Genomic DNA, 19007 nt, shown 5'->3' with positions numbered 1-19007 from the left:
GCTCTGACGCGCTCGCAATGGGGTGAAGTCGAGGAACTATGCCTTTTACGATGACTACACTGTTCGTGCTTCTCGCGCTTGGCTAGTGACCAGAGCGACGGTACGTCCTCGTTATCAACGCGGTCAGCCGCAGGTGGTGGACGATAAGAATAATATAGCATACAACATCGCTCCGCGATTGCACCCCTGCTCGCTCCACGCTCCCGCTGTGACGGCGCGAGGTATTTTCGCGGGCAGTTCGTTTTGTACCGGTTCCGCTGTTCGTAGGAATGCCGAATTCCAGGAATAATTGCTGCGTTGTTGGGTGCAATAACCCCTACAGGAATTCTCTGGGCACGCGTTTTTACCGGTTTCCATTTAGAGAATATGAACGGAATCGGCGTGAACGGTAGATCGCACTCGTTCGACGACAAGTGAGTTTTGTAAATAGATGGTCTTTTTTTTTCTGGGGTTGCATTTGCCCGCGATTGTTGATCTGCCGAGCAACACCTCTTCCACGACGCCGTGAACGTGCCCCGCTTCGAGGAGGTCCCTGCCCTTCTTCAGATTAGCTCCTAGGAGGAAACTATATCACGTAGCTCTCTGAATCCAAACGTAATAATAATTGGCACGCTTTGCATTGCCATGGCGGCGAAACACGAGCCACGACGACGAACTCGGCTGCACTGGTTAAGTCGGCGCAGTGAATGCAGCGCCATGGCCGTTCGATGGAAAGCGTTTTTTCATTCAGTGGCCGTGACAGTGCAATTGCTGGTATCGCCAGTTTCAAGCTGCCGCTGAGTTCGCTGCCGCGTTAGCCCGAGGGTGATAAGCTGTGATTGTTTAGTGAGCGAGGCGGCCCGCGTTATACGTGCGCAGTTTCGCTCAACGGGCTCGTCACCTCCGTTGTCTTCCGCCAGCTCATGCATTTAATGTTGCCGCGTTCGCCTGAGGATACACGAGGTCTGGCGAAAAGAAGCACCCGCGCTAACGCTACGTTCTCGGACAGCTGCTAACAATTTGACGTCTTTTGGAAGCAAACGGAAAAGGAAACGCCTCAAGCGAAGCACCAAAGCACGGCGCAGTGGCCTGCCGCCGCCTGCGTTGTCTGCTCCCTTATCCCGCCAGATCTGCTGCCGTGGCCGCTTTGGCGCTGGAGGCAGCGCGCGACTGTGGCGGCTTCTAACGTATGCACGGTGCCCATAGCCATCGTTTTTTCCCGCTCTGTCGCCAACGCATTCTCCAGCTCGGCGATTCTTACCATGAGCTCATTCTGGGCAGCCATCATTATTTCCATTTTCGCCTCTAACTCGCATTGCTTACACTTGGCGTCAGCTCCCTCTGTCTTCTCATCCGTACAAACCCCTATTTTCCATCGTAAGCTCCCTCTGTCTTCTCATCCGTACAAATCCCTATTTTCCATCCCATTCCGCACCCTGAACACTTTACGGTCTTTTTGACCATGGCTAGATCGTTCACACGGCGGATTAGATACACTTCACCAGCGCCCCTGGCGGCATCGGCGCGCAGAGGGACCCCGTCTCGCAAGGGAAACGCGCTGCGCTCAGCACACCTCCCCATTCTCCCATTCTAGCCACATTCTAGCCACCCTAACTGCGTAGAAGCTAGAGGAAGCAGCAGCACACGCTCGAAAACGCCGCACTCGGGTTGCTCTGCGCTTGTAGTGCGCTCACTCCTGTGTTGTGAGACATTCGTACTACCAACGGCCAGTTGCAACAATGACGTCACAGGCAAGTGTTTTTTTACTTATTGAACGCATCAAATTCTGCGTCACCAAACGCGATACTATCGCCTTTTGCGATCGTTTGAGAATACGGGCCTGGTGCATCTCCGAAGTGCAGCGCTGTTGGCGATCACGTAACCATACATTTTCAATAGCATGCGGCCGTAACGTGCCGCACTACCACTCGTTCACTATGCGGGAGCACTTCTGAAGAAAGACAGTGACCCATGTGACTGGTGGCGGACTGTAGGCACCTTCAGATACCCCAGTCTGGCAAAGCTTTGCTCCATGTACTTCCCTATACCAGGCACTTCTGTTCCAAAGGAGCGTGCCTTTTCAGTGTCAGGGGGGGGGGGTGTCTCTGTTAGAAGGAAGCGCCTGCTGCCTGATCATGTGGAGCAACTCATATTTCTTCGTGATAACATCTAGTCATTACATTCATTGTGCCGTGATATTTGCTTGTGTTGTGATGTGCATTGTGCTAGCCTGGACATTGTGTTCTGGAGATAGCAGTGTATGTTGTGTTGCCAGTCAGGCTGTTGTTTTTTGTTTTTTTTCAAATAGCTACATGTTAAATAAAATATTGTTACTGTGTGTCACGTATCTCGGGAGTGCTTGCAGTGTCGGAATGGAGTTGGGAGAGAGAGAGAGAAAGAGTCGGGAGACACCGTGGTGGCACTGCAAACAAAACTTTATCTAACACACCACGGCACACAAAAATGAACACTAAAATTTTACAACAATATTATTACATTAGGAAATTCCTAGGCTAGTGCGCTATCGCTGACAAAACATCGAAAAGCATTCTAGCTCTGCTTGGCTCCTCTAGCCCCGAAAGTGTGGCCACTATGGCCTCTCAGTTAGTCGCGCTACACGTGGAACGTTCTTACTCCGTTCGTGGAGTCCGCTGACTCAATCCAAGTCCAAAGTCGACGCCCAGTCCCGTCGTCGCAGCTCCTGCCGACGTCTCCGGGCCGCCGTCGTTGATCAGACGCCTCGCTGATCGTCTTCCTCGCCGATGCTTCCTTCCTCTCGGAGAACACCGGTCCCTCCCAGCTAGGCCTAACTGTCGGCCTCTCCTCAGTGCCACTGGCTCGAACTGTCGACGTGGCTCTCCGGTGATTGTCGGTGGGTCGCCATCGTCTTGCCGAGCTGTGGTAGTTCCGCAGGTGCCACGAGAACTGCGTGATGAGGCTGCCGCAAGCCCGGGATCGCCTCGCTCGGTAGACCCCGAGGTCGACGGCCACCCTCCCGGGGCATGCACAACGCTGCCTCCAGAACTCAGCCCTGCTGTTCCCGTCGCGGACGCGACGCTGGCCTGCACCACATTGCTCCTCGACAACTCCACTGAACAATGACCAACTCTTCTTCCGTGGTCTCTCACCTCAGCTCGGGTCGGGTCGCGTGGCACGCGCCTTTCTCCGGCCAATGGCTTCCGTCGACGTGGCGGGGGTGCACACCATCGGGTACTGTTCCATTCCCCGCACACCATCGACGCATTGCGCTGTCCGGCACGCGCCCCGTGCCTCTTTACTCATGACACTGTGGAGGCATTTTTCCTTTGATATTCGATTCGATATTCGAAGGTGGATATTCGTATTCGAAAAGTTTGATATTCGCACACCCCTATTTAAAATTACGTAAAGTTTACTGGTTAACGAACTTTAGTCTTCATTGTTGCTGATGCAATGTAGACACCATACGCCTTTATCCTTTTGCGCGTTACTTTCTTTGTCGCAATGAGAGATGGCGTGCGCAGGCTCGAGTTCAAATTTCAATTCGCGGTGGTTCATGCATACCTATGCATGCATGGGCCAAGTGGCGCGTGGTCCGCTGCTGGGCGACAAAACGTCTTATAAAGTGCGTCTTCTAGACGTCACGAACAAGACGTTTTTAAAACGTCGAAATTGGTTTAGGATCGAACAAACGTCTTGAAATATACGTTCCAGGCCAAAATGGTCTTTAAAAATGCGTTTTCTAGACGTTCTCAAAAACAGATATAATGCGGATTTTCTGTGACGTTTTTAAAACGTCGAAATTGGTTTATAATCGAACAAACGTCTTGAAATATACGTTCCAGACCAAAATGGTCTTACAAAATACGTTTTCTAGACGTTATCAAAAACGGATATAAAACGGATTTTCTGTGACTATTTTAAAACGTCGAAATTGTTTTAGAATCGAACAAACGTCTTGAAATATACGTTCCAGACCAAAATGGTCTTAAAAAATGCGTTTTCTAGACGTTAACGGTTATCAAAAACGGATATAATACGGATTTTCTGTGACGATTTTAAAAAATTCGAAATGGGTTTAGAATCTGTTTTATCCATAAAAAAACGTTTTCTAGACCATGTGTGCTACCCGGGTACGTGAAACCTTGTGAATACGTACCTGCCGGGAATGCGGTATAACTACGCACTAAACGGTAGTACGCATTAAACACCAAGTACAAATTTGCGTCTCCTAGCGTATGCCATCGCCGCCAGCAAATAGAGTGCCACAGCAAATATTGCCTAACGTACCCACCGCAAAGCCTTCTTTCTTTTTGCCAAAGTGGAGAAAAGATCCTGGCACACTCGCACGACCGCCCGATAGCGCGTTAGTGGCGACGCCGAAGAGCATTTCGAAACTATTGCAGGGTCCGGAATACGCGGTCAACGCAGTGACCGACATAGCGACAGAACGGACAGTGTCTGCTTTTCGCGGTATATGTGCGTGCGTCTAACCGCGATCTGCTACTAAACGAAAACTGACACGGTTCCAGTGAAACGCGTGGCGCCGATCGTCTCCCGGCTAGTTGCGTGCAGTGCGTCGCCTACTCGGCTCACGCCGTCACTACCGGGCCGCTTGCTGTGCCGCACGCGCGCATTTATCGTGGGAATGTTGTTCGTATCCACTTCGCTCCAGATCGTGCACAGACGCGGCGAGTAGCTTGTTCGATTAACGCAGCGATGACGAGCTTCTTGCAAGCGATGCGCACTCCGCGATGCTCTATCGGTCCTGGCAGCGAACGGAGGCGCGTTTAGTGGTCGCCTAATAAAAGCGTGCAGTATGGTTACAACTGCGCTACGCTTGCTGTATCGTACACGTGCGTTTAGTGTGATAGCGTCAATGCAGCGAGGTTTCTCGGCGCCCGCGACCCGCAACGCTAACTAACAGCGATCTGCTTTCGCTTCTGCAAAGCGGCGCGCCTGATGGCGGCTTAGTAGCGTTTGCTGTCGGGCTAGTTGGTACATGGCTGAAGTTCTTCGTGCCTGCCCGAGCATTTGTGCCATTAATTCAGCTTCAGCCTTGGTAGACGGCCGCGCACAACGAAGCGGCAGCGATCGGTAGCCCAGCGCGTTCAGGTTGTCGCCTAATAAAAGCGTGCAGTAGGCTTGAAAAGTAGCGCTGCCCTGCACGCGTGCCCGAGCAGATAGCTGAAGATACTTATTGTGATAAGGTTGTCGGCGATAAGTCATGTCGGCGCATTCGTCGGTGGCCGCCACCTCGCCTTCGTTCTTTCCCGATGCTTACCCGCAAAGGCGTCGCCGCAATCGCGCGGAAGTCGGAATCCGGGATCGACTGATCTGCGCACTTCTCAAAAAGGCGGAAGACCTTTGGCGGCACATTCTGGCGTCGGGAAGTTGAGCGGCGCAGTAAAATATTATGGCACAAAAAGTTATCGCGGCACGCAGGGTACACACTAATTACCGGTAGGCATAGGGCGAACCACTACGGCTTAAGCGGTCAGCGAATGCTTTGGGCTCTATGGGACTCGGTCGGGGATTCGTTGCATCTACGTTTTAACCGTTAGTACGTTTAAAGCGGGTACGTATTAACGAGGTTTGACAGTAGTAGATGGTCCTGCAAAAGAGAAAGCAGTCTTATTGTTAACAGCGCACGTTCACTGGCAAGAGCCCATTAACAAAGCAGACAGCCTTCATCCGAGGTTATGCCTTTGTTTAAGGGCAAAAAAAGTGCACTGACAAAACCTGTGTGAACACATATAACATAGATAAGCTGGTAAAACTCTCCCTGTGAAAGACTGAAACCAATGTTTACGAAACTGATTTCAGGCTGCCAGAAGCATAGCCAGAAGGCGGCACTCCAGGCCTGTGCCCTCTTCCCCCCCCCCCCCCCCCCCGAAATTTTTTTCTTCCACGGAATACAGAGCAAAAAATGACACTCGACCACACAGTCCGACCCGGTCCCCACTCAGACAAAAGTAGTGCCCCCCCCCCCCCCGTAAAAAATTTTTGCCTACGCCCCTGCAGGCTGTATATCAAAGCTGATGCAACCACGTCCCCAATCCCCAATTACGTGCGGAGAGTATTCGCTCAATAAAATCTACAATTCAGAGGTCCATCACTAGCTATTCCTTTCTCCAAACCATTGAGATTCCTTGCTCCTACGCGGGAATACGGCAGTAAGTCTTCTCAAACGATGCTGCGGGAAATGCTGTGATACACAACGCTGAGTTAAACCTACACCACATGCAATGGAATCCTCAGCGAATACTATTATTTACCGTTCAAGCACAAGCATGAACAGCCACCCTATCTTAATAAGGAATTTCGCTGCGACTTGTGTGTGTATGGGCGTTTGTTTTTTTCTCCTCTTTTTTTCCCCCTCTCCCACTCTCTCTATAGACCCCCTTTCTTGCCCCTATTTCCCCACCCCAGTGCTGGGTAGCAAACCGGATGCTAATATCTGGTTAACTTCCCGGCCTTCCCTTTTTTTCATCTCTATCTCTCTCTATTCGCTGTGACTTAAGCCAGGATTATGTAAGGCTTTCGATCACTCACGTCAATAGCACACGTTTGCCGATCACAAATGCAAAGCACGCCTATCGTTTTCGCTAACCAGTACGTACACACGCATGCTCACCATTCGCGTCAACTCTTTTACCAACAATCACGCGCAGTGAACAGAAAGTTTGCAGAAATAAAAAGAACGTAAGACCTTACCGCCGCGGCTTCCGCATTTCTCGGATGGTCTGGAGGTACTTTCGACGTCAAGCAACATTGTCGTCTCTCTCTGAGCAACGCGGAATTCCTTGTTCTTTTTCGGAAGGCGAACCCCAAGTCGTTCAGCATTCTTTGGATCGTACGAGTGCTGATGGTCGGCATGTCCATGTCAGGGTCGCTGATCACGGCGTTGCGTATCTTCTTGGCCGTAGGTATTTCATTGCGCATGAAGTAGCCGTGCACTTTGCACCGCAGTGCTGCCAACGCAAATATGTCATAGCGCAGCAGCCACGTCTTGCCGGTGATGCGCTTCTCAGTTTGGCCTGAGAAATTTAATTTCTTGCACTTTGGGGAGGCAAGTGGGGCCCGCAGAGCTTCAGCCTTGATATGCTTAACTGTTCGCACGCTCACTTCGGTGAGCTCGGCGACAGTCCGGCACACTGCATTTGCAGACAAGTCACGCTGACGGCACCTCACTCTAGCGTAGACATTGCAGATAACTTGCTAGGTCAGTTTTGATAGCCACTTTCTGTCACATTTAGTGTACAGCTTCTTCGGAGAACGAGACGGCGAGTTTGCGGCCGCACACGGTTCAGACGGCACCGCGGACGCCATGTTTACTGAGAGAGCAGGCGTGAGGAAAATGTGCTGCTGTCCAAGAAATAAAAAAGACAGAAACGGAATGGAAGTTTACAATAACTTTTTTTGCGAACGGCTTCCCATACTCATTCTCTTTTTATAATGAACAAATCTTTATTTATTCGAGCTAGGTAACTTTTCGAATGAGAAAATAAATATAGGTACTATTTCATGGTGCGCACGCATGCAGGCACTTTGGCTCTGTAGCTTCCACAGTGGTGCCAAGAAAAGTTGTTGCCGAGTACAACAGACTACTTTCTGAAATAAATTATGTTTGTGAAGTGTGCAGTCAAATGTGACGGTGTTCTGGGGGAGATTTCACCACAACGAAATTTCTACTTCAACGAAATTTTTCGCGTGTTTCATCAGTTTCGTTGTAGCAAGCTTCGACTGTATCACATTGCTCTTTTTTCTTTTTGTGCTTTTTTTCTAGGGTTGTGAAGCAGTCAAGCTGTTTTATACACAGCTTTTTTTTCACAGTCCTTTCTTTCTGTAAGACAGAATGAAATATAAACTTGAGTTGACTTTTGTCTTCATGTAATTGAGCGATTCCGTGTGCGACTTAAATTTCATGGTCTATAGCAAGTGTTGACACTCTCGATAATGCCTTCTATGTCAGCTGGTGTTTTTGTGCCGACATCTATCGTGACACTGGAGTGTGGCGGAATCTTCACTTGATCCTTGAGTGTGGGGGGGGGGGGGGGGGGAGGGGGGGGGGGGCATGTTCACGGAATGGTGACGCAGGTCTGTACCAGCAGTGCCACTTTGTACATTGATAGCGTTATCGACTTCGTTCTTAAGTGAATGACTGCCGTGGAGGTTTAATTAGGAAGTCCACGCCAAGGATGACATCCCTCCAGCACTGCTCGAGGATTACGAAGGTTGTAGGATAAGTCTGGTTATTAACCGTGACTCTTGCTGTGCAGATTGCAGCCGGTGTTATTAGGTGGCCTCCAGCTGTGCACATTTCGGGGCCTTCTCAGGCGGTCTTAACTTTCCTCAACTTTTTAGCAAAAGGCTCACTAATGACTGAGTAGTCGGCACTGGTGTCGACTGCAACGATGACGTTGTGGCCGTCAATCAGCACGTTGAGGTTTGTTTGTCTTCTGGCGTTACAGTTAGGTCGCGGCATCGGATCACAGTTGCGTCAGCTTATTCCACTGCTGCTACATCGAGTCATCGAGTCTTCTTTCAGTGGCAAAGTTTTGTCGGCTGGGCTCTGCAGGGCTGGCGGCGTGTTCTGAAGATATCGTCGCGGCGGCGATGGCTGAGGAGGATTTTTTTTTTTTTCGCTTTTTAATATTATTTACCCTAAAGATCCGTTGGGCATTACATAAGGGGGGGGGGGGGAGGATAATTTAGTACAATGAATACAAAAATTGGATACACACAAAAAGAATATAGTGGTGCTAATAACACTAGTGTAATCACTCTTTTACAAAGAAGCGTATGTGTAATCAGTCACGAAGGTGAGAAATTCACCGTCAAACGTGGAAAAAGGAAAGAAAAAGAAAAAAATATATACAGAAAACACTTGCAGAAGAAAGTGTATACAATACACTCAAAGTGTATGGCAACGGACAGTAACCACACCTCCATCAGTTGTTGCTTTTAGTTTTCTAGATGTGAGTCATGGGCAGGGCTGGTGTACTGCCGGCATTGTGGGGAGGTTGTGGTGATGACGAAGAACGGGAATTTTGTCAGGGGATCCACTGCACTCGTGTGAGGTTGTCTGCGATGTTGCGTGGTCGTTCACCACTGTGTGGACGTGACGCGTTAACGCCGAAGCCACGCAGTCCCATCTCGAGGTACTGGCTGCAGCGGTAGGTGTGGCCTGCCTTCCCACAGTGCTAGCAGAGAGGGCGGTTGTCTGTGACGCACCAAATGTCGGTCTCCCTCAAAGCGTGGTGCTGAATGACAGGCGGATGGCGTGGCGTCAGTGGTAGTGGCGGAAGCTGGCGACGGAACTGTGGTGGTGCGGCATCTTGGTGCTGTTATGGCGGTCGGGTGTGACGGTTGACAGCAGCAGCGTAGGTCATGGCTGCAGGCTGAGACTGCACTCGCTCAGGAACCCCATGTGACAGCAGAATTTCTTCACAGATAATGTCAGCAATTGACTGTATTTGACGCTGCGATTTAGGAAGGAGGGCAGCTTACGCAGCTCCTCCCACATGATCACTCTGATCGTCTCCCGTGGGTCATCACTGCTAAGAACTTGAGCTTCGGCGTAGTGCGTTGTCAGCAAGCGGCGGTTGTACTGTCTTGTCTGCATGTCTAGCACCCCTTCAGTCTTCATGGCTTCCAAAAAAAAAAATTCATTTACTTTCTTTGGCTGGTTACATACAAGACCGGCAAACAGTTCTTGCTTCACTGCCTGCATTAAGAAGCGAACTTTCTTCCCTTCGGACATAGCGGGGTCGGCATGGCAGCACAAACGAGTCATTCCCTCAGTGTACATACTGATGTACTCGTTTGGAAGCTGTACACAGGTTTCAAGCATAGCTTTGGCCCTGTCTTTACAGACGACACTCATAAAGCTATCCAGGAATGTCGTGTGAAAGGGGTCCCAGGTTGTTAGCATGGACTGTCGATTTTTGAACCAGGTTCTAGCGCTGTCTTCAAGGGAAAAATACACGTGGCACAGTTTCTCGTTGCATTCTCAGTGGTTAAAAGCAGCAACTCGGTTGTATGTTTCTAGCCAGCTTGCTGAATCTTCACACGCAGAATGTTGGCTGCTTAAGCAGGATTGATGTACTCGACGCAGAGGCTGTCATCGTAGCTGTTGTGGTGGTCATGCCTGGGGTCCTTCTGGTCCTTTCTGGAAGAAGCCCATATTCCAGTGGTAGTCTTTGCTGCCTGCGGCTAGCTCGGTGATTTGGGAGGGCGTTCTTGTCTTCTTCTTCACGTGTTGGGCTTGGTTCACGGCTTTTCATAGGCGTCTGGAACATGAAAGAACCAGCACCTCCACCAAATGTCGTGTGGTATGACGGCGACAAAGGCTGCAGCAAGACTGGGAAATATGTAACTCATTTGGGGGTATTTGTGCCAGGTTAATCAAAAGTCAAAGTACAAGCAATTCACACTGTACACTGATAGCAGTGAGAACAGTCGTCGGCCTTTGAGTAATCTGATCAGCAGTAAAGCACATCAGCGTTTTATAGCTGTGGCATTGAAGGTTCTAATGTCATCAGTGGTGGTCGGGTTAGTTCCAGAATACACTCTACTATTTGCGTTGCGTGCTCAAGCTTACCAGAAAATTCTAAAATAATCTGGTAGGTTCCAACTTCTCAGACATTCGAGCATGGTTTGTGCAAGGCAGTGGCTATACGTGTAATGGACCAGTTGCATAAAAATACAAAAAAGAGCGTGCGTTAAATTAAGCTGTCGAAAAAAAGAAATAGATTCATAGAATAACAGAGAGCTGAGCTAGTTGGTAAGTATTCATTCTAAAAAGACAGGGCGTGCAAACACGGACACAAGAAAGAAGTCAGGACACCACAAACGCCGACTAACAACTGAAGAGACGCACAACGGCTGAAAAGAAAGAAGACGCGAAAACTTATCTGCGCATGCCCATGCAACAGGCGAACCTATCAATCCGGCACGCGTGGCGGTCTACGTGGAAGGTAACTGTTAAGGCATTTTATTTCATCTTTATGCAAGTTAATCGACGGTTGGCTCACGCATGCGCTACCACTATTCTCGATATGCCATGCTTCAATCATCAGGCGCGTTTCTTCATTTCTATGCCGGTACAACACTGCGCATTCATCGAATTTTGGCGTGCACTTACAATCTCGACAATGTAAAGATAGATTAGAAGGTGAGCTTCCTGTTAGCGATCTCCTATGTTCTAACAATATCTGGTTAATGCATCGGCCCGTCTGTCCTACGTAGAAGCGACCGCAGCTGAAAGGGACCTTATACACCACACTCGTACGGCAATCAGTGAATTTGTTGGTGTGTTTTACGAAACAAATATCGGTTCGCTTCTTGTCTTTTACTCGCTCATTCTTCCACTGCACAGCGGCACAAATCTTACCTAGCTTATTGGCCGCCGTGAAAACAACATTAATGCCGTATCGATAGGAAGAAACGTGTCGTAGGTATTCCGTACATTCATTGCGTATCTGACAGGCTAAAGAAAGTAGGAAGCAGATACGGCGTTAATGTTGTTTTCACGGCGGCCAATAAGCTAGGTAAGATTTGTGCCGCTGTGCAGAGGAAGAATGAGCGAGTAAAAGACAAGAAGCGAACCGATATTTGTTTCGTAAAACACACCAACAAATTCACTGATTGCCGTACGAGTGTGGTGTATAAGGTCCCTTTCAGCTGCGTTCGCTTCTACGTAGGACAAACGGGCCGATGCATTAACCAGAGATTGTTGGAACATAAGAGATCGCTAACCGGAGGCTCACCTTCTAATCTATCTTTACATTGTCGAGATTGTAAGTGCACGCCAAAATTCGATGAATGCGCAGTGTTGTACCGTCATAGAAATGAAGAAACGCGCCTGATGATCGAAGCATGGCATATCGAGAATAGTGGTAGCGCATGCGTGAGCCAACCGTCGATTAACTTGCATAAAAATGAAATAAAATGCCTTAACAGTTGCCTTCCACGTAGACCGCCACGCGTGCCGGATTGATAGGTTCGCCTGTTGCATGGGCATGCGCAGATAAGTTTTCGCGTCTTCTTTCTTTTCAGCCGTTGTGCGTCTCTTCAGTTGTTAGTCGGCGTTTGTGGTGTCCTGACTTCTTTCTTGTGTCCGTGTTTGCACGCCCTGTCTTTTTAGAAAGAAATAGATTCTTTAAATGTGACACTGCGGGTGTCTCGGCGGAGATGATATTTTAGCGTGCCCTAGTAACCTTGGAACAATTTCTTTTGCTATGCTTATTTCACCGTAGTTTATGTTATCGTCGCCTTCATATCTTAACTTTCACATGTATCATTGATGTTTTAGATGTTCTAATCTTGTACATATGTGCCTGTGGGTGCTGTGGCCTGGTTTCTATATTTACTTGTACTGCTTCGTAAAATAAAACATTTGTTGGAAGTTAGCACTGTGTCCATGTCGTACCGTTGTTTTTTGTTCCTTTTGTGCACTCTAGGTGTTAGTATGGTAATATGGTGCAACGGTCACATGGCACATCTGATTCATGAACATGATCTTGAACTCCTTTGAACATAAGGCAGTTCCATTGTCAGAAATAACAGTTTGTGGAGCACCGTGGGTTGAAAAAAGAAAATGGGCTGGTCACAAACTGCAGCTGCTTACATAAAATTCCTTTCGCACAGTTCCAACCACTTTGACTGAGAGTTCACCACAATAATGCATTGAAAGGGCTCACCCAAATCACTGTGTAGCCCTGTCCAAGGTTGTGTCAGATTTGCAACTTAGAACAGCGCAAACAATCTTTTCTTCTGTGAAGGAGGTCTTGTCATGCATGTTCATTTTCTGTTGATTTTATTTGGATGTTGAGCCTGAGTGGAGTAGAGCCGCATGACACCGGCTGCCAGATTTGCTGAAACACACCAAGTTTTGTGCTCGACTATGGTAGTTTTTCACATTGAGCCAACAAAAGTGCAAAAGTTGTGATGATAATTCTTTATTTGACCAGTTGCGTGCTCTAAACATTTATTACGGTGACAGTCATTATGCAAAAAAAATGTTCCAGTCTTGCTGTAAGGGTGAAGCAATAAAAGCGGTATCAACAAACTGGAATGTTATACGAAGTAAAGGCTAGCATCTAACTCGTTTAGGATATGATCTGGCGTAACTCTACAAAAAGCTAGTGTAAGGGAACGCAGCAGCTCCGGCGAGCGAAGCAGTTTTCGTGCTGTCTGTAATTTCATCACAAAGCGGAGGGGTCACAGCACATCGTATGAAGGCCGTCTGCAATACCACCGTTGAAATAGCACGTGCCTGTTTCATCAAAGTTCGCAGTTGCTGCTGTAGCTCTCCCCCTCTTCTTTCCTCAATGGAGCGGGCCGGTGTATTTAATTTCTGCTTTAGCCGTGCCCGAGGGAGCCTTTGCAAGTGTTCACTTGCAACATATAGCGCACGGGGTGATGTTGTCAATCTGGACTTCATACAGTACGGGACGGCGACAGCACAATAAAACAAATTAGGTTTGCTATGGCAATGCACTATGCAACATTTCCACAGTCTCCACTTCATCATCATCCAACTCGGTGAAACACGGCTGCACGCTGCACTAAATCGCTGATAGGAAACACCGCCACCGCAGCGTCACCGGCGGTAGCTAGAAAAAAAGCAAGCTGTTTGGCTTGAAAGAATATGCTCGCCTGCCGCTGCTGTTAAGGGAATGAACTGTTGTTGTTTTTCTATGTTGGGATTAGTTCCTCAGTAGACGCAACATCCCACACTTCAAAAACTGCATATACTTAGAGTTGGTAATTTTCGTTGGTACAAGAATTGTCATCACATCACGTAACTAGAGTTGGGGGCATCCCACACAGTTGAAGAAGAAACAACATAGATAGAAAAAGTCTGTTTTAAAAATTTCTACTCACTTTCTAGAGAAAACACTGCAAGCTTGGTCACTTCAGACAGCTAATAAATTGCTCTGTTGGGCGTGTTGGTTCATTATGTAATAGATTGAGCGCAAATGGACGGGACAAAAGCGCTCGTCTAGTCGTCTTGTCTTCTTTTGTCCCGTCCATTTGCGCTCAATCTATTACTCTTCAGACAGTACACTTTCTATTGCAGTACAGGACAAGATGACGATGAAGGATGGTAGACAGCCCTTTAAGTGTTTGTTGTCTGACATGACTGGTTGTATATATTCTGTTATTGTCACATTCTTTCTGTAGGCATGATAAATGAATGTGGTCTTGCTCACTATTGATTATCTTTTACTTCTGTTAACATCGCAGGTCATTAGAGAAACTGTGTTCTTCCATGAAGCCAGTGAATGCATTTTCTGATATTGTTGGTTTTATGCTTGCAGCCTGCTGAAGTGGACCGTTTCTTTGGGCGGCGTGTGGACTGTTCGTGCCAGACAGACGATTTGCCTCCAGCACTGCCACCTGTTCGTCCTGAGCTGCCTGGTACAATTGCACCTCCCGCGATACTAAAGAGGACTCGCCTGCTGGCACCTCCACAAGCAAAAGTGCCTGGCAGGCCACTGGCTGTCAGCATAGTCTGTTCAAGCCGTGCCTCGTCATCTGATGAAGATGACGATGGTGACGTACGAGGGTCGGTTGTGCAAACACCACTGAAGAAATTGATGCAATCATCAGAGCAGGAGCAACCACCACAGCAGGTATTTTCACAAGTGGATCATTCAGCGACAACACAGCCAGCTGCAGAGCAGCGTCAGCTAGTTCAGCAGTTTGTCCTTACCACATCAGTTCAACCACACCAGAAGCCACAGGAAGCAGTCCAGCCTGGTTCAGAGCTGCCACAGCTGATGGTGCAGCCTCAGCAGTTGCCTGTTCCAGTCAGCCAGGATGTTATGCTGGAGCAACCATTGCAGCGCCAGGTGACCCAGCTGTTCACCCTGCAGAAATTGTCGGCTGCCCAGCCGGAAGAGTGTGTGGTGCCTATGCACCTGACTGAACAGAGGGCTGACTCAGCACAACCTTTCACTGGGTCTGCTGAGCAAGCCCAGTCAAAGCCGGGAACCGTTCAAGCAGAAAATGAGCAGGAAGTTGTTCAAATTCCTGAGCAGAAAATTGTTCAAACAGGAAGTGAGCAGGAAGTTGTTCAAATTCCCTGAGCAGAAAATTATTCAAGCAGGAAATGAGCAAGAAATTGTTGAAATTCCTGAGCAAGAAACCGTTCAAGCAGAGAAAGAGCAGGACATTGTTCAAATTTCTGAGCAAGAAATCGTTCAAGCAGAGAAAGAGCAGGAGATTGTTCAAATTCCTGAGCAGGAAATTGTTCAAGCAGGAAATGAGCAGGAATTTCGTCAAATTCCTGAGCAGAAAATCATTCAAGCAGGAAGTGAGCAGGAGATTGTTCAAATTCCCAAGCAGAAAATCATTCAAGCAGGAAATGAGCAGGAAATCGTTCAAATTCCTGAGCAGAAAGTCGTTCAAGCTGGAAGTGACCAGAATATTGTTCAAATTCCTGAGCAGGAAATCATTCAAGCAGGAAATGAGCAAGAAATTGTTCAAATTTCTGAGCAGGAAATCGTTCAAGTTGGAAATGAGCAGGGAATTGTTCAAATTCCTGAGCATAAAATCATCCAAGCAGAAAATAAGCAGGAAATTGTTCAAATTTCTGAGCAGGAAATTGTGCAAGTGGGAAATGAGCAGGAGATTGTTCAAATTCCTCACCTGGAAATCGTTCAAGAAGTGAATGAGGAGACACCACTAGGAATTGCTGTTCAGACAGCCGAATCCGCAGTGCAAGCTCTCAGTGGTGGTCAGGCTGCTGAAGAAGGGCTGCAAGAGGAATCTTCAGGAGGCACTGGCAAAGAACAAGACGTGCAGTTTTATCCAATTGATATTGCTGAGAAGCCCAACTCTGCTAAGCAGTCAGTGAAAGATGTACAATTTGAGGCACCTCATGTTGCTCCAATGCCAGCTCAAGACAGTTCAACTTTCTTGGCTCAAGATCAAGAGGATAGTGTTACAGTAGCACGTGACCCTGAAGATAATGTAATGGACAGCTTGCCTGTGGATAAAATAATCAAGTCACAAGAAGAGCTACAGCAGAAAACTCATCGTGAGGGCACCCCAGTGTGTAACTCTGTTGACAGCTCTGAAGGTTTGCCTCAAGCATCCACTGTTCCAGCTCAGCAGGAGCCTGATCTCGAAGAGCATCATCAAGTTCCTAGAGAGGTTGAACAAGAGTCCCAGAGATATTGTGAGGAACTTTGTGACCTCCAGTCGTGCAGTATTTCGCAAGAACTTGCTTTTGGCCAGAATGTGCTTCTAGAGCCTGAGGATCATGAAGACCAACCTGTGTCACAAGGAAGCTCTGACCTGCAGGGGCCAGAAAGTTCGCCAGAACAGGTTGTTCCTCAACGTGAGGCAGGGTGTGCTGAGTGTGCACTGGAGGGCGCAAGAGACGAAACTCTGGCAGTGTGTGATAATGAGCAAAGTGTTGTGGAGCACGAATCTCTAGTGGAGGCTGGAACATTCCACCAAGATGAATGTAGCACCAGTCTGGTAGAGCAGTCTTCTGCGAACGGTGACCTGCTCAAGCATGTTGGCAGTTGTATGGAACCAGTGACCTTGCCTTCTGTAGCAGCCGTGATCGAGGGAAGTTTGCAGCAGAGCACTCAAGATGGCAACACCTTCATTATTTCTAGTCAGCCACATCCTATGCACGTATTGGTGCCCTCCTTGGACGCTGCAATTGACACTTCCTCTGCTCAAGGCCAACAACCGAGAGCTCTGTGTTCAGAGGAGAGCTCTGGAATAGCTGAGATTTCGAGTCACCTGAAAACACCGCAGCAAGCGTGTCCTTTACTCTCAATGCCTGAAGGTGTGCCTAGTCACAAGACATCCAGCCCACTTCACGAGGACCGAGACGCACGCAACTTTTCTTCCGTGCCTTCTGCCTCAGAGGAGCTGCCTGCAGACCCTCTCTTACCAGCAGCGAAGAGATTGAAATTGTGTGAAGGGGATACTGCCGAACGAGTTTCTTTGGCCCTCCCATGTAGCAGGAATGACAGTGATGTATTTATGGATGACGGTGACTCTGCATCTAGTTGTGAAGCTTTGCACATTGTAGAGTCAATGCCTGAAGAAGAAGTCAGAAGCGTGGACGGGGCTGGAAGTGCCGAGTCACAGGATGATGTAGCCGGTCATTTTTTAGTGGTTAGCGGAGGCCGTCGCGTGGCGGCCTCCTCGTGTTCCCAGATCCCTGTGCAGCTGGTTGTCTCGCATGGGATGCAACAGCTGAAGAGGCTGACCTGCAATGTCACCTGCCGCACACTCGAGCACAGGCGCCAATTCACAATAGAATTGAAACTGGGCTCTCCGTTGCGCCCACTCGTGAAACCTTGGTCAAGGATTATGGGCCGGCCTGCAGTGAAGCGTCAGCGGCCAAAGCGGTTCCAACTACGGTTCAAGCCGACCACGTTGCCACAGCAGCTCAGGCTTCCTGTCAGTGGATTACAGAGAGAAGGGCATCCATCAGAGCAGGTCTTGGAAGAGCAGGTTCCGTTAGGTAGCAGTGAGTCTGCTGGGCCACACCTTGACAAACCTGAGGAGGCAGGTCGCAGGCTCAAGGAAAAGCCAATGAAGCGCCGGTGCCTGGAAGGTGCTCCAGAGGAAGCCCCCAGGAGGAGAGGTCGCCCACGGAACATTGATGACAGCCCAGGGGTGAGTGCTTTGCAAAACATTATAGAAGCGGAATGAACATACATACCCTGTCCTGACTACCAATGTTGATTTTTGCACTTGCATACACCACTTGTATAGTAACAGCTTGTAGTGCAGGATCGGCTATAATGTGGTCTTTTCTGACTGCCGTTTGCCCTCATATAACTCCATCAGGGTTCTCACGAGAAATTTCCCAGGGGTGCACATTTGAGAGTGGGGGGTGTTGGGGATATTAAGTTTAAGAATTAAAATTTTTCAAACTTCCCATTTTCGACACACATCCACATTTCATTTTTGATCACTCATTTCTGGCATCTATGACACATGTAGAAAACGGAAGCAAATGCACTTGTGTTCTAGCACTGGCATTAGAGCTGGCGATGCTTAAAACCAGAAGGCCATCTCTTCAGGCTCCTTTTACATAACCAGGTTGCGGGAGACACAGCTTGCTAGAATTGTGCAAGCGCAATTACTACAGGGTTTGTATAAAAATTATTGTCACATGGTCATGACGGTGAAAAAGGCGGCAGTCGGGCTATTCAAGACTAAACTCTTTATTGGGTGAAATTGTGCCGAGAAAACGAAAAGCTAAAGTACAAATAATACGCACGATACACTGATAGCAGCGATCACAATTGTTGACCGTCGGTAATCTGATCATCTGTGGAACGCATCATTTTTTATACATCAGAGATCGAACCTTCCAGCGTTATTGCTGGTGATCATGTAAGCTCTCGAATAAACTTGACTACAGTCAGATACAACTTTAGAAGTCCGCGGCATTTCCCCCTCAAAGGCGGATGCACACAAGTCTCCACCAATGAGCATGCACTCCAGACTGACGTCGTGAGCCCGACGGCTGGTGACCCCTTCTTCGGCGAACATCGCACAGTGCTTCAGCAGAACTATTTCTGCAGCCGTGGAGGCAATCGGCTGCCGCACTTCGGTTGCTTGGTTGGGGCCTCTCCGGACTATAGTCGTGTCCTGTGAGTAGGTGTAATGGAACAGTCTGCAACAATCGCAATCGCAAAGCTTCGCAAACATTGCTGTGCGGCCTGCACTGAGCAGTGCTAACCATTAGCGCACCCAGGATTTCTCTCATGGGGGGGGGGGGGTTGAAATTCTGAGAAGATTACAGGAGTGAGGGGGGGGGCGGACAAGCACATTGCATAATATGCCTTTTCCTTGCTTCAGCTGGAGTAATGCGACAACAAATAAAATACCAAATAGTAATACAGTATAACCTCATTACAACAGACCTTCATATTGAAGAGGATTTTGGTCTGTTGTAAAGGGAGTATGTAAAATCCATGTACTGTTACAACATACTTTTATGTAAACACTGAATGGGTCTGTTATAACCGGAGACAATTACGAGTCACAAACAT

The 19007-nt window shown here is 48.4% G+C and overlaps 1 protein-coding gene across 3 annotated transcripts in view; it reads left to right on the top strand.

Moving 5' to 3' along the window:
* Nucleotides 1–15286, top strand: part of LOC119384175 (uncharacterized) — a 350667-nt gene extending 335381 nt beyond the window's left edge. For all 3 annotated transcript variants that reach the window (XM_049412793.1, XM_049412794.1, XM_037652453.2), the window contains exon 9: nucleotides 14289–15286. In XM_049412793.1, coding sequence (XP_049268750.1) covers nucleotides 14289–15059 — 771 coding nt within the window. In that variant the 3' untranslated portion in view covers nucleotides 15060–15286. The remainder of the gene's footprint in view (nucleotides 1–14288) is intronic.
* The last annotated feature ends 3721 nt before the right edge of the window (nucleotides 15287–19007 follow it).

The sequence above is a fragment of the Rhipicephalus sanguineus genome, chromosome 2, assembly GCF_013339695.2.
Source record: "Rhipicephalus sanguineus isolate Rsan-2018 chromosome 2, BIME_Rsan_1.4, whole genome shotgun sequence".
Classification (NCBI taxonomy): Eukaryota; Metazoa; Arthropoda; class Arachnida; order Ixodida; family Ixodidae; genus Rhipicephalus; species Rhipicephalus sanguineus.
The sequence above is the reverse complement of the archived record's forward strand: the minus strand, read 5'-3'. Positions and strand labels throughout refer to the sequence as shown.